Here is a 15,523-nt window from a genome sequence, read left to right on the forward strand (position 1 = left end):
CTTGCTTCCTTGTGGCACCAGAATGTCAGAGGAACTTCACAAGACACTTACGTTTTCTGGAAAATAGTTTATTGAGTGCTTAGGGAATTAAAAACTACAAGGTTTTGCTTGCAGTTGCAGAAGCAAGAAGAAAGTTAAACATAAATTAGTTATCTGATTTGCTACTTATAGTGCTTCTGAAACCCTCATTTTAAACAGTCATTGTCTACCATGACCTTTATATTAATATATCTGGCCCTTAAATTCATATAGCAGAATATTTATAGATTAAAAAGTGCCTTTCTATGGCAGAGGGCAATATTTACGAAAGCTGATGGAGATTTTCAGTCTTTTTACTAGGTTTCACCTACACCCACTTGATTTTTCTGACATAGGTGACTTTATTCCATAATCCACCACAGGAATGAGAATTAAGTAATTCTGTCAGTGTAGAGTAAGCCCCACTTGTCCAGAAGCTTTAGTTGACTTAGATCAAATAAGAGAAGAAAAAAAAAAAAAAGCAGCCAAATAGTAACTGCAGTTACCCAAAACTACATTTGTTGTGTAGAATTTCCATTCCAAGTATTGTTTTCATCTTCTCCATCATCTTGAGTCCTCAGTCTGTATATTTTGCCTTCTTTTTTGAAGTCTTCCCCCCGCTTTTCCACGACTCGTTTCCTCACTGCTTGCCTAGGGCACAAAGAACAGTGAGGTTTGACAGTTTCCTCAGTAATAATTACACAAGAGAAGCAGCAAATGCAATAAACACAAATCATGCATCCTTCCTTCTCTTATCCTCAATAATAGTTTTCTTCAGCCTTTTGTTTCCTTGGAAAGCAATACCCGGGTGAAAATTTGTCACTTAGAAGTCAGACAGAGTTGGCAGACTCTCATTTTCCCTGTCATTGAAGCAATATGTTGCTGCTTCACCAGAAACAGCTGAGCAGCTCTCCTGGTACATGGGAGATCTCATTCTTTAGGCAACACAAAACCTGTCAAAACCAGACTTCATCTGCTTGTGTTTCTTGTACAACCATACTGACACAGTTTGGTATCTCATTTCCAACATTTTTATCTTCCAAACAGGATCAGCTGAAGTGAAGCTCACCTTTGTAGTTACAGCTAAATTCCCTATTCATAAACGACTGCAAGACAATGCTTTCTCTACTGTGTAATTACAAGTTCAGTTCCCCACCACAAGATTAGAGCAATTGCAGCAAGTAGCTTGAGAAATAGCTGCATTAAACAGTTTGCCTTACCTGCTTTGCTCCACGCTGCCTGACGCTGAGGGAGCTGAGTGGTCTTGCTGATGAGCTGATCTCCCAGAAGGCTGTGAGGGGGGTGGGCTCGTAAACAGAAAGTTGCTAATGAATCTCCAAACCGCTAAAAGGGGGTAAAGGATTGTGCCCAAGAACTTCCACAGATCACTGCCTGAAGCCTGAACGACAGAAGTAGCAGGTCTTCCTGCCTGTCATGAACACACAAAGCAAACTTGTTAGGCATTAAAGTTGTGCTCTTGTAGACAGAGTATTTCACACATAATTTTGAAGTAGCTCAGCAGACAAAAAAGAACAACTTTGGTTACACATTAGACAAGTATCACCATTCACCTACTTCAGAAAAACTTCTCCAAATCAGTCTTGACAAAAACTAAAGTAGTTTTGCCATCTGTTTAGACAAAATTCCCAAATTCAAACCAAATACTATAATGGCTGACTGACAGCAAATATCCAGCTACTGTACTGCTGTTTGCAAGACAAAGAAAAATCAAACAAACCAAAACCCAACACCTACCGGCAGCAATACTACTGAAGCACTGGGTGCTAACTCCAGTTCCAGTAACTTCTTTGCATAATCTTCTTTGGTAAACTCCCTCCTGGGAAACATTGTTGCCAGTGAAAAATTGCCATAAGTGTTACCAACCGTCTGTCAAACACATAAAGAAAACATTTTATTTATATTATAACTGTTCATTTTCAAACTACTGCAGATTTGCCAGCTGAATATACCTTAACAAGAGTTCTGTATCAAACTATCAATCATCCTCAGAGTAGGATATGAAAAATCCCTCATTTCTCTCTATCTCTTACTAACGATACACTGCAGCAACACAAAGGCAGTTGGTGGCACTGGAGAAGGCTGCTACAAAATTCCCTTCAAACAACAAGGAAAGGAGTTGATGACAACTGCCACAATCAACAACTACTTGATGTTCACCAAGTCATAATCTGCACATAGCTGAGAAACAAAATGCCCATTTACCTGTGCAGCAAACTGCCTGGCTTCTTCTAGCCGTGCTTCAGATGGGAACTGGTTAGTGAAGGAAGATCCATCGGGGAGGCGGAACTGGATCCTGGCTATTGCACTGCAGGACAGGTACTGGGGTCAGTCAGGACATGAACACTTACAGACAAAGGCTCTGGGCCTTTAGCTTGGTCGTACTGAAATGTGGGAGAGAGAGACAGTCATCCTGCTCAGGGCAGTGCAGATGGGTTGTAAGATTGAATTCACAGTGGATAACCACCTGCTAGTTTCTCACAATGCATCTCTTCCATAACTCCATATAAGGACTCCATAGGTTCGGACAATTCTTGAACCAGCAGTGCTGGGCAAAGCAGGAGACAGCTCTGACATGGGCAGCTGATGGCCCCAGCCCAGCCTTGCTGAATCCAAGCCATCCACACGCACAGCCCTGCAGCTGCATCAGCACCGCTCCCCACTAGTGCTGACATTGTTCTGCCCAGGCATTATCTTTCACATTCTCACCTTATCTAGTCCCCCACCAAGCTCCATTATACTGGTATTTAAATCAAAGTTCAGACACAAAAAGCTCTTATCTAACTAAAATAACACAGGAGAAAAGGTGGTTAGTGTTTCATGATCAGGAATGTCAAAAGGATAAAAGCTATCAAAGAACACAGTGGTCATGTAAATAGCTACTTTTAATGTCACAAACAGCTCAACACAGCAACACGTTGTCAAGAGATTAGGAGATATATTAACTCTCTTTAAAAAGTTTCTTTACCTCTCTCCCCCAAAATACACACTTGTGTCTCTACTGCAACTCACCTTCTCTCCCTTTGAGCTGCCTCTTTTCTGGCCTCTATTTCAGCCTGTTTAGCCTGAAGAGCTGCAGCTTTTGCAGCTTCTGCTTCTTCCTTCGATTTTGCAAAGCGAGCTGCCCTCTCAGCACGATCCTGTGGAAGGATCAAAGGGAAACCTTAATTGTTAACATATCTTGTTGCTTAACAGTCATTAAAAGAGACAGCTATGATCCATACTCATGAACCAACTGCACAGATACAAGCAGACCATATGGAGAAAAAGACAGTAGAACTGCAAAGAATTATTCACTGCCAAACTGCACAGTCTCGTGTCATTAGCCAAGATGGCTCTTCTCACTGAGTCACTTCCCACAACTAGTTGTTAATAGATGATCTTCCCATGCAAGCTTAACACTCCAGGGAAGATAAAGGCAAAAATCTTCTGACAAGTTACATGACTGCAATTCTAAGAGTTCTACACCAAAACTTAATAATGAGGAAGAATTTCACTTGTTATCAACCATTTACGTCCATATACAGGCACACATATATACAAACTTAGAAAATAATCCTCCTCACCATTTTGAGAGCAGTCCTCTTGTGTACGTTCTACAATTAAATACTCCCTGTGCTTCTCCTTTAGTACCATGCCTAAATTGCAATTATTTTTATGTCTATATGATAATTCTCAACTAGGCTCAAGCAATATGACAGAAATGTTTGTTCAGATAGAAAAGAATTGTGAAAATGAAAGCAGAAGTTTCATCTTATACACAGAAAATGCTACATAAACCCCAAACTAAAATTGTTACTATACAAGGCCACAGGATTCCAAATGGAAAAGTGAACAATCTTTCAAAGCTTCGTCAAATGAGAAAATTTATCATTTTTGTACACTGTGTGAGAGAGAAGCAGCAAGCTCTCTTCCAAAGTGCAAAATTTACCATTGCAATCTGTTGCCTTATGCGCTCTCTAGCAGCCTTCTCTTCTGCTTTTTCTCTGTTCCTTTCCTCCAACATACGTTTGGTCAATTCTTCTTCCTGTCGCCTTTTGTACTCCAACATTTCTTTACCAGTTTTCCTTCTTTCAATTTCTTTCTTAATTTCTTTCTGAATAGAGAGAGAGAAAAATTGGACCACAAAATTGTCTTGGGCAAGAGAGAAGACTGAAGTATATTTGTTTAAGAAGCAATTAAACATTTATTCAAATAAGGGCATAAAGAAAAAACCTGCAAGGGGTTTTACATTTTTGTGTTACCTGTTCTTCTTCTTTCCTTTTCTCTTCTCGTCTTTCTTCAAGCTTTTTTGTTAACCTAAATTTAAGAATGTAGTGAGAAGTGTTATAATTGCAGTATTTTCAAATGTTAATGAAGCATTTGCAAACCCAGAAGAGAACACATGGAAATGAGCTGTAGCACACTGCTAATACCTTGTGTACCAGCAGTGATTCATTCACATGTGGGTGCACCATCCATGCAAAGGGCAGTGGTGACTTCACCACCTCCTTTCCCATTCAATAGTTGTTCTAACATGTTCCTTTTGTCCTTTTTCCACCCAGTAAATGAAGAATCCTACATATTCTTACTGTTGAACCAACTTATGAAGACATACAATAATGTATGATCTGTGGTAACAGAAACACTAAATCTCAATCTCTTAGCTATTTAAGCCATCTGGTTTCTTCTGCACATCACTTCCTAAAATGGAACACAAGTAATATATAGCCCTGACATAGATGCACATGCATCTGTTCCAACTATCTAGAAAAATGCCTCAGAATAAGAACTGACTTAAAAGAACAGAACTTAAATTTGTAAATACAGATTGACAATAAAATCACAACATATTTGAAGTCTGGGGAAAGGGCAGGCATGACCCAACATGAAAAGTCAGATAATCAGAAAAATGTTTGTATGGCAGCTGTTTTCTTAAAAAGAAAGTGGTAATTACCACAGAGCTTGGTCTCTTTTTCCCCCTTGCAAAAAATGCTGCAGATAAATTATGCCATGTTTGTATGTAAGATGAATGCATTTTTAAAAAAGGAACAATGATAATTATATTAAAATATTGACTGTATTGTCTTATCAGTGATAAGTAAAAATTATCCCTCTTGTCCCATAACTTCAGAAGAAAACCGAAATAAAACATGAAAAGGCTTTAAAATATATTTTAGCAGTATAAATATTCCTATTTGCTAAATATGTGTTACAGTTTAAGACAGGATATTTCAAATAGTATCAGTCTTACTAAAAACAAGTTTATAAACAATATCCTATATTTAAAGACAATGAATGAAAGGAATTAATCATGTTTTGAACCTGGTGTTTCTGATCATCATACTTCAAAAAACTAAACTCAACTCATTACTGTTCACAGATCAAAGCACGAGTCTCAGAATAGGATTCCTTTGACGTTTCCAATATCCCCAAACTACAGCCATCAAATCAATCAGAAGAAGAAGAAATAAGATGATCTCTAGACAAAACCTAGGTTGGCATTTTATTACACCAATTTCCAGTGCTTTCCATTCAATGTTTCAATTCATTCAAGAACTTGCAGCTAACATATAATCTCTAGTGAAGTTATATCAAAGGTGAACATACACAGTTTTCCAAATTACCTATTTCTTTCAAAGTACATGAAAAATGAGATTAATTAAAAACCTCATTTAGTATCAGCCCTAGAATTGTCACAGACATCTAATAAAAAATAAGACCACATAAATCTTTGCCAGATGACAACAGATTAAGCACCAAAATCCTGTAATTATACATGTTTCTTAAGAAAACTCAAAACCAACCCAAAACCCAACAAAACTGCCTCCTGAGAAACAAATACAACACATTAAGAAGTCTGCAAAACAAGACTTGCCTTTCTACTTTGAGTGTAAGATCATTCACAGGCTGAGCATCATTCACTTGCTCATCTGCAGAATTAGTTGCTTCCTGGCTTGCTTGACCTGAATTTGCTTCATCTTCAAGGGATTTACAAGAAAGCAATGCATAAGAAAAAAAGAAAAGGTGTATTTCTTGTCATAAGAATTATTAGGCTCATTGTTAGTCAAAATTTACAGGAACTGGGATATCTCAAGGAGATACGAGGTTCTGCTACTTAGATTCCCCCCTTCAACTATTTGGTTTCAGGTTACTAACCCAAAAGAACTTTTTAATTTAATCCTTTTTCAGGAAAGCATACACAATTTTTATTGAGTTATAAACCATAGATTCCTCACTTATGAAAACTAAGCAGAACGACAAGTTATCTTTCCCTCTAGACTTGAACAAAGCATTCTCGAATATCCAAGTTTTTCCTCAATGAGTCTGCTCAATATATTGCCTTTTATGTACCAGCATGTAACAACTTAAGAAAAACCATTTCCAAAGCAAATGAGGTGGCATTTGTGTCAAAACACTAACCATTACCAGCAGAAAATGTTATTGTCTCAGGCGTAACAGACTGAGGAGAGTCACAAACCCCTGCTGCTCTGGGTTCTGCACTTTCTGGAGCACCATCAGACTGAGGGGAGGGACAGGGAACAGATGACTGACTGCCGTTTTCCAAAGGCCGCCCTTTCCCTGTGTGCATCTAAGAAATTGGGAACAGAAACAATGGAGCCTATGAAAGTTCAAATTTTTTCCACAGGTTCAAACATCAAGACTGAATTATTATTGAGGAATCAGTCCTATTGAAAACATAAAACTAGAATTACCACATGTTGTTGAGTACGGTGCAGTCATGCATTTCATTTTTCTAATTTTAGTCTTCCACTTGAAATCAAAGTGATAAAGCTATCTACACTTATTTTATATTCTATAGCATAATTTTATAAATCTACATTACAGAACAATATTCCAAAACCACATATGAGCTTAAGAGTAAACCCCTTAAAGGTGAGTTGTCACATTTTGTCCTTTCAGTTTAGAGTTCTTGACACATTTCTTCAATGCTATGGGTTTACACAGACAACCTAAACCAAACAAAAATGAATGCAGCACTTGTGCACAGTGCTTCCAACCTGTGTACTGAATTCAAGGTAGCAGATTTTATTGTTGGAAGGACAGAACCCGTAACTCACACTTCCCAAAGGCACAAGCTAAGGGCCAGGGCCATCACTGTCCTGAGCACACCCAAGTCCATCTGGAAGATCCAGTGTGTCAGCAAGCATTACCTGTTTGACTTTATGGATTCTGGTAACCAGCTCTTCCACAGAAACGCTGCCAGCAATAACTTCCAAAGGGATTCCATTGTCTCCTATAAAAAAACTGGATGGGACGCACACTACGGGATCTGCACAGCGACAGTTAAGGGCAATGAATGACAGAGGCTGACAGAGTAACTGTACAGGCCAAAGCAGACATGCTTCCTACAGGAGCTTCTAGCCCAATACTCTTACCTCCAACTGGTCACCAGTAGTCAGGGCCAAGAGAGGAAGGAAAAAAAAAAAAGATGCTGGCAAATCTTACATGCAACTGGATAGTATTTCTTCTTTTCTCTGTACTGATTTCTGTCAAAATATTTTTCCTCAACTCTTCTGGCAACTGATTATGCTTTGATTTGAGAATGATTTTGTTTTAGTGTCAGACATCTTAAATAGACAGTAATGAAATCTCCACAGCATGATGGAAATCCAAGTTAAGATACAGAATTCCCAGCATCACACAGAATTAATGACCTGTAAGCAGTGACCTACTTAAGGAAGGCAGGGGTTTGCCTGACTTCACACCTGTATGTGACAGAACCCAGGCCACTGCTTGTTCCTCCTCCTCTGCACCTGTGAGCCCCAGCTCATAATTGAAAGCATTTTTTGTTTGTTTTCTAATGCTGATTAGTAGGACCAACAGGTTATTTTGATTACATAAAGATTGAGATAATTTTCTATTTAGAGAATTACATAGGATTAACATAAAAAAACCCTAGTTTGTTCACTTTCTCTAATAACTGAAAGCAAGTTGAATACACAGATGGTATCTATTAACTACACAGTTCATTGCATGGTTTTGTGCCAAAATAAGTATTTTCAGTAACATTGCTTGTAAGTATTTGTCTTAAGAACGGTATTAACTTGTAAAGAGCAATTATCTGTAATCATAATGTAGCATGTAAACGGATCTCAAAGGATACAAATTTGAGAAAACTGCAGGCATGCTTCACTGTTTAAAAGAAAAGATTCATTTAGGAGGAGCAATCATTTTGCAACAACTTCAGATTAAGTCTTTCATCATAAAAATAACTGTCCTACAAAACTATTTAAATACTTGAGAGAACACTAAAAGCAAATTTGCATTGCATCTTATCATTAACATTCTGCAAAAGTGTTGACATGGTGACAATCCTTGGTTATCACAGTTGACTACATAAGAATTAGGAAAGCAGTGCTAAGAGGCAATTCAGGAAAAAGAAATCTAGTCTATTGAGCACAAATAATGTAGTAAAACTAATAAAAAGTCTATAGAGCATTTCAAAATAATACCATTTGGGGAAATGTCAATGCACTCTGTGCACATGGACTGGAACACAAACATAACAAAAACAGCTGAGTAATTTACCCAGGAACTTAAATGCTTCTCCATTCTATGTGTTACAATGGAGGCAAACACAATTTCTCTGGGGCTTTACAGATTTTTATCTTTCTAAATTCATGAAAGGTTTAAAATTCATTATGTAACTTGGCAAATCAAGAACTGCCTCTAGCAGTTGCATTTTTATTCCAGCATTTTTAATAGCATTTTTGTGTCTCTTCCTGTTGAGAAAGGGCAACTTCAAGGATTCTATTAGTAGTACTGGAATACAGTCTGAAATACACAGTGAGTAGGTGCAGAACACAACAATAATTTTTGACATTTTCTCAGGCTCTGGTGACTTCAGGACTACTGAATTCACTTCTATTCTGGAACCCTGTGTTTAGACTATCTCCTAATCAGGGTGAGGACTTCAAAAGCCTCTTACTCTCATTATCATCAATGAAAGATTGTATAAGGGATAGAATTAGAATCAAACCTTTTGGTGTCGATTTTAATAGCAACAAAACCATCTGATGCAGCTTCAGTCACCTTCTCATCTTCCCACCTTGCAGCCATCTCAGTAGATTGTTCATCTTCTCCTGCAAGACACAGCACACATGAGTTAAACCCACCATGAATTGCTGTTTCTGTTCTGAAACTGATTGCTTCAATCACTTGGAATCACTTTTGTAAGACACTCTGGGGATTATTTTCAAGTCAATTTATAATGGGCTTTTTTTGTCATCTGGAGACAATTCACTCCAGCTTGTTCACCTCGATAACATGTCAAAACTATCCTCTGTTTGCCCCTCGTTATAAATTTAATTACGTATTAGTACATCAGCTGCTAGTAGGTAAAACTATGTTCTCCACTTCCTGTAACACATAATTCGGCAGGTAAGGTTTCACAGTTTGACAGTGTTAAAAAGATGCCCAAACCAAGAGACATTTATTTGCAGATTATTTGTAACTTAGTTTTGTATGCCAGTTCCTGACATGAACAGTAACAGGAGGGGAGGAAAAAGAGTGAGGAGCACAGAGGAACAAGAATAACAAGACCAGAGGAACTACCTGGGTAAGAGAAGCTGAGAAGGTGTTCAGGGGCCACAGATTCAGAGGTGTTATTTTAATCAGATGAAACATATCAATCATACATTTATCTTCCAAAGCACCAGTTTAGTGAGCGTCTGGGTTAATAAATAGATTCTGATGAGTATTAACCATCTTTCAACAAGTACACTGGCCTGCAACCATTTCTTTATCTTCAATCTGTATTACTTCCTAGCAGCTTGGAATGGACTGCAGTCTTGATGAAGAATCTGAGTCACAAGTATAGAAGTATAGTAGTCCATTATTCAGTGACAACAACAAACCACTTGTTTGTTTCATCCCAGTTGCCATTCCATGCAATATTTTTGACTTGTTAAAGATCAGGAATTATACGTGGAATCTCCCAGTGAAGTGCTACTGTCTGGTCACAAGGCCCCTCACAGGGGCGTGTATCAAAAATACAATTTTGAAAAAGTGTTTTTCAACCGTATGTCTCAATTTTTCCCTGGAATTACTGGAGCAAGTAAGAAAGTACCTACCTCTATTATTATTATTCTGCGTAAGCAAGCAAATATTTATGCTATTTTATGTGGGAACCTTTCCTCTTGCTTTAAGTGCAGTGCTTCCAAGTGTGGTCAATGGATGCAGCTGTTGTGCCCAGAGCAGCTCGGCCTCCTCTCCTGTTTCCAAACGCTCACAGGCAGACAGCTGCTTCACCACACACTTTTTCAAAAGGACATGTGCTCATCCGATTAGGCTACTAAAAATATCTAAATTATTGCCTAACACTAACTTTTCCACACAAACAACTGCTGGAGAAAAAAGAATGCTGAAAGACACAAACAGGTCAGAGACTGCTCACAGTACACTCTGAGAGATGACTGAATGAAAATGCTGATAGCTCACATTTTATAAAGCTCTGTGCCATGATGCACTGATTAATATTGTGACTACCCACTGAACAGTTGCTTATTCTCATACATTTTTTGTTTTGATAACCCTTTCTCATTTAGAGGCTACGGTTCATTTATTACAGTTTTGTAGTAGTAATTATATCCTGAAATCAAAACTGCCTGGTCACAAGAAAAACATCAGAAAAGTCAAGAGGTCAAGCACAGCAGAACTTGACATAATTCATAATTCTGCTAAACACTGAGCCAGCACAACAGCCTCAAAATTCTAGTTCCCAAAACTCTCGGATTTCTTGTTTCTCAAACAAAAATATCACTTTATTTCACTTAGTGGAATGATCTATAAACAATTCACAGTCACACTTCCTCATCTCTTAAAGCTGATCAGGTAAATTTATATAGGGAAAATATCAATAATTTCTCAAGTGATTCATACACTGGACAAGACTCTTTTTCTGCAATAATTTCTTTCCTGTACAAGGAACTTACTCAAAACCATCACAAGTTGTCAGAAGACTTTAATTCCCTTATTCCTCAGCACGCAGTCATCAGGGAAGTGTTTTCCTTTCAGAAGGAGACAGATAAGACCAACTGACTTTTCCATGTCCAACATTTCATAACTACTCAGTAAGAATAGGACTGCCATTATGGAAATGCCAGGAAGCCAGGACATTAAACCGTTCGCCTCCTCCTCCTCCTTTGCGTCATTTCCCTTATTTAACTTGAAAAGTGCCTTGATACATCTTGGCTACAAATAACTAACAAACAGCTTATGAGTGCAAATCACCATTTTGTAAAAAAATTATTAAGTTAATAAAGTCATGAACAAAGGGAGGAGGATTGCTACAAACGTTATTAAAAAGAAACAAACATTTTTGCTTAAAGCTTTTTATTGTCACACATACACCCCTTCATTTTTTCACTCTGCAAAGCACTTTTTATGAGTGGCCTGGTATTTTCATGATCAGAACATGTCTAACTTTCTTATAGAACTCAGTCAGAATAGAGGAGGTTTCGCATCAAATGAACTATTAACTTTAGTTTAGTGCCTCAAAAACAAAAGGCTTTTTTTAACTCTGTAGGCTACAAAATCATCTAGAGAACAGCTACCAACAAGATACCAGAGAATCATAACATATGCTGGGTTGGAAGGGACCCACCAGGATCATCAAGTCCAACTCCTGGCCTTGCACATGACACCCCAAAAATCCCACCCTGTGCTGAGAGTGTTTTCCAAATTCTCCCTAAACTCCTCCCTGAGGAGCCTGTTCCATTGCCCAACACGCTCTGGGGAAAGAACCTTTTCCTGATATCCAGCCTACACCTCCCCTGACACAACTTCACTCCACTCCCTGGGGCACCTGCATTGCCAGTCCTGTTTCACTATCAGGAATGGTCTCCCCGTGCAGCAACACAGGGAAATTGCTGCTGGCAATTAATTGATGCCACAAAGTAACTTGTCTGTTCCCTAAACACAGCTCCTTCTCCTGGTGCATTCAAAGGCCTCTAACATCTCAAGTTAATACTTCAAACCAGTTTCCTAAGGCAGACACGCTTCGCCTCATGCTCTCTGAAGAGAATGGAGCAATCCCTTTTATTGTAACTTCCCATGAGTTCAAGGGGATCTTTGATACACTTACACCATTCCATCACCAGAATGTGCCATGAAGGTTTTAAACACTAAGCTCAAAAATGCTGGGATTATACCTGCAAGCAAAAACGCTTAAGGAGAAACCTGCTTGAACAATGTGCACTTACAGTCACAAACGCCACCTCATTTTTAAGATAAATAACCATATTATTCCTTGCTTGACTAGAAAATATTTCTGGAAGCAGAAAGAATAATCCACTTCTTCATTTTCTAGTGAAAATGTCAGTGAAGTGCAGAGGAGAGGGAAAGAAGGACAGGCAGATGGTGGCAGAAACCAAACACAGATGGACATATCAGAATTTCCTAATTTTTGTCAACTGTACCTAATAGCTATCCTCCACAATGGCCACCCCAAAATGATAGTTAACTTATATTTTCAATTTCTCTCACTAATTTTTTTCCTTTAGTCATTTTTTGTCCCCTAGATGTTATTAGATGGAGTGTACAGAACCAAACACTGCAGAAAGCCTGTTCTCCAGCTGCTTTCAAATGCCTGTCTCCAATGGGAACTGTGGAGTGTAAAGGCTCAAAGTTACCATCATGGTGCAGTTTGAAACATATTTCTGCCCAAACAACAAACCCAGTCTCTGCTAACACAAAACCAGACTATTCTTTCAGCACTCCACATCCTTCAAACACGGCTGCTTCCACACACAGCAAGAAAGTTCTTGGGCTTCCCAACTCCCTTTCCCAGCACATGTAATAGAACTGTTTCATGATCAGCTCTGCCACAGGTCAGCTGCCCTGATCCCACGGTGCCCACGGTGGACCAGATGTTGGCAGAACTCTCCAACTCTTCCACTTCAGAGATGTGGCTGGCTAAAGTCACACTCTCCCTTTTCCAGGACTTGTAAGAACAAACAAAACAAATCCTCACAGCACACCACAATGACAAAACTAGGTTACATCCCTGCAACCATAAATATACCTCCCCTGTATATCTACCTATTCCAATATCCACAAGGTCAACATCAGCATCTAACAGGCCCCATTTTGTGCACAATTTTTGTTTCATAAAAAATACTGGACATGAGTTACAACATGCATTTCTCAGCCCCTGATATATGTATCAAGTTGAAACTACGCAGAGGCCCACCAAAGTCCCTCTGTCACTGCCGCCCTCAGCTGGGCAGGGGAGAGTATGTAATGGAAGGCTCATAGGAAGAGATAAGGGCAAGGAGAGATCACTCACCTGCTACCATCGCAGGCAAAACAGATCTGACTTGGGGAAAAATTTATTTAACTTATTACTAATCAAAAGTCAGAGCAGGATCATGAGAAATAAAAAAAAAAATCTTCTCCCCACCCTTCCTGCAATCAGTTCCTCACACCTTGTCTCTGTTGCTCCTTCCTCCTAAGGGGTTGAACTCCTCACACTCCTCCAGCGTGGGGTCCCTCCTAAATTCTGCAACGTGACTCTTTCCCACGGGCTGTGGTTCTTCATGAACTGCTCCACCCCATCCCTTACTCCAACACCAACACAGCTCAGTCTGTGGTCTGACAAGACCTTCATTTCTCTCAGTATGTTTACTATCCAGCAGAAAATGCTGTTCTCCAAGTACATAGAGAGTTGTGTCAGCAAAGGAATTTAACTGCACTTTTCTGTTTACATCCCCTTTGGGAGTGAACTTCTTGAAGCCACGCAAGTCCCACAGTTCAACAGTTCTTAAGAGAAGAACACTAAGCCACACGTTTAACATTGCTGTTGCTTCATGAGACATCCGAAAAACTTCAAGCCACGAGAACTTGAAACAGTAAAAGCTTAAGAAACAACACACACTGAGATACACAAAACCCCAAAAATAAGTTAAAGAGCCTGTCTAATCACAGATTATCACAGTTTCAGTCATGTTGGAAAAGACTCGATGTGAGACCATCGAGTCCAACCTATGACCAAACACCACCGTGTCAACCAGACCATGGCACAGAGTGCCACGTCCAGGCTTTCCTGGAACACCCCCAGGAACCTCACCGCCTCCCTGGGCAGCCCGTCCCAATGTCTAATCACCCGTTCCGGGAAGAAATTCCTCCCAGTGTCCAACCTAAGCCTCCTCTGGCGCAGTTTAACACCATGTCCTCCTTCCCATCTCTTTTTCAGACAGAAAGGCAGTGTACATGAAACGATGTGAATTCCTACAGGTTCCAATTACATTGTTATGAAACACGCACTGTCGGTACGAGGAAAGGAAACAAAACACACCAAACAGCCCCGAGAGCTGCACCGGCGACAACCCAGTACAGAAGGGCAGAACGAAGGGGAAAGCGACACATCGGACGGGCGATTCCGCTCCACTACACGGGCGGGCGGGGGCCGGACACCGATACCGCGGGCTGGGGCTGACACAGCACAAATCCCGCTCGGCGGGAGGGGCAGCGGGCGGGACACAGTTGGGAAGGCGCTGCTGGGGCCTGCCCGCGGGAGCAGCGGGCGGCCCCGGGACGTACCGTACCTGCCACGAACACGACGAAGACGGAGCTTCGCTCCTTGGCGGCGGCGATGGCGGCGGGGACGGAGCCGCCGAACCACATCGTGGGACCGCCGGCACCCGCCGCCCTCAGCGACAGCGGCACTGCGCCTGCGCCGCCGCCGCGCCAACCGCCCCCCGCGCGCCTGCGCGCGCCGCCCGGCACCACCCCCCTGATTGGCGGCCGCCCGCGGCACGCGCCCCTCCTGCCCCCCCTCCCCGATCGGGCGCGGGGGGGGTGGTGGCGGGTCCCGCCCCCCCTCAGCCCGGCGCCATCTTGGTGCCTCAGCGAATGCTGCGCGTCCTTCCACAGCTGGGCATCGTCCCCTGAGCTGTCCCGCTGGGAAACGGGCTCGGGGCGTCAGGAGAGGCGGTGGGAGCTGCGACTGCTTAGCCTAGAGAAGAGAGGGCTGAGAGGGGATCTCGTTAATACAAGTCCTGCGAGGAGCGGCTGAGGGGGCGGCTCAGCCTGGAGAAAAGCAGGCTCGGGGAACCTTATCGCTCTCTACAACACCCTGGCAGGAAGGTGTAGCCAGGTGTGCGTCGGGCTCTTCTCCCACGGAATCAGCGACAGAACGATAGGACACAGTCTTAAGCTGTGTCAGGGCAGCTTCAGGTTGAACATCAGGAAGAGTCTCTTCACAGAAGGGATGGCTGGACATTGGAACAGCCTGCCCAGGGAGGTGGTGGAGTCACCGTCCCTTGAGGTGTTTAAGGAAAGACTGGAGGTGGCACCCAGTGCCATGGTCTGGTTGACAAGTTTGACTCGATGATCTCGGAGGTCTTTTCTAACCCAGTTGACTCTGTGATTCCGTATTGCAGAACAAATACCTCATATAGAATATAAGTATCTCATAGGCAGGTGCCAAGAGGATGGTGCCAGACTCTTTTCAGGGGTGCCCAGCAACAGGATGAGAAGTAAT

General features: G+C 41.2%; 1 protein-coding gene across 1 annotated transcript; it reads right to left on the reverse strand.

Annotated features, from left to right (window-relative positions):
- Positions 1 to 51: 51 nt before the first annotated feature.
- On the reverse strand, positions 52 to 14,730 carry UBXN4 (UBX domain protein 4). Its single transcript, XM_042041097.1, has 13 exons — positions 14,586 to 14,730; positions 9,020 to 9,122; positions 8,144 to 8,172; positions 7,191 to 7,309; positions 6,439 to 6,607; positions 5,894 to 5,996; positions 4,281 to 4,335; positions 3,968 to 4,132; positions 3,049 to 3,176; positions 2,242 to 2,344; positions 1,774 to 1,905; positions 1,239 to 1,447; positions 52 to 669 (listed from the first exon to the last, which is right to left on the reverse strand). Exons 1-13 carry the CDS (start codon positions 14,662 to 14,664, stop codon positions 531 to 533), a joined length of 1,533 nt encoding a protein of 510 aa, XP_041897031.1. The 5' UTR covers positions 14,665 to 14,730; the 3' UTR covers positions 52 to 530.
- Positions 14,731 to 15,523: the final 793 nt, after the last annotated feature.

Source organism: Corvus kubaryi, unplaced genomic scaffold, assembly GCF_017639235.1.
Source record: "Corvus kubaryi isolate FWS band 111438036 unplaced genomic scaffold, C.kubaryi_AGA036_p1.0 37396, whole genome shotgun sequence".
In the NCBI taxonomy this organism is placed as follows: domain Eukaryota; kingdom Metazoa; phylum Chordata; class Aves; order Passeriformes; family Corvidae; genus Corvus; species Corvus kubaryi.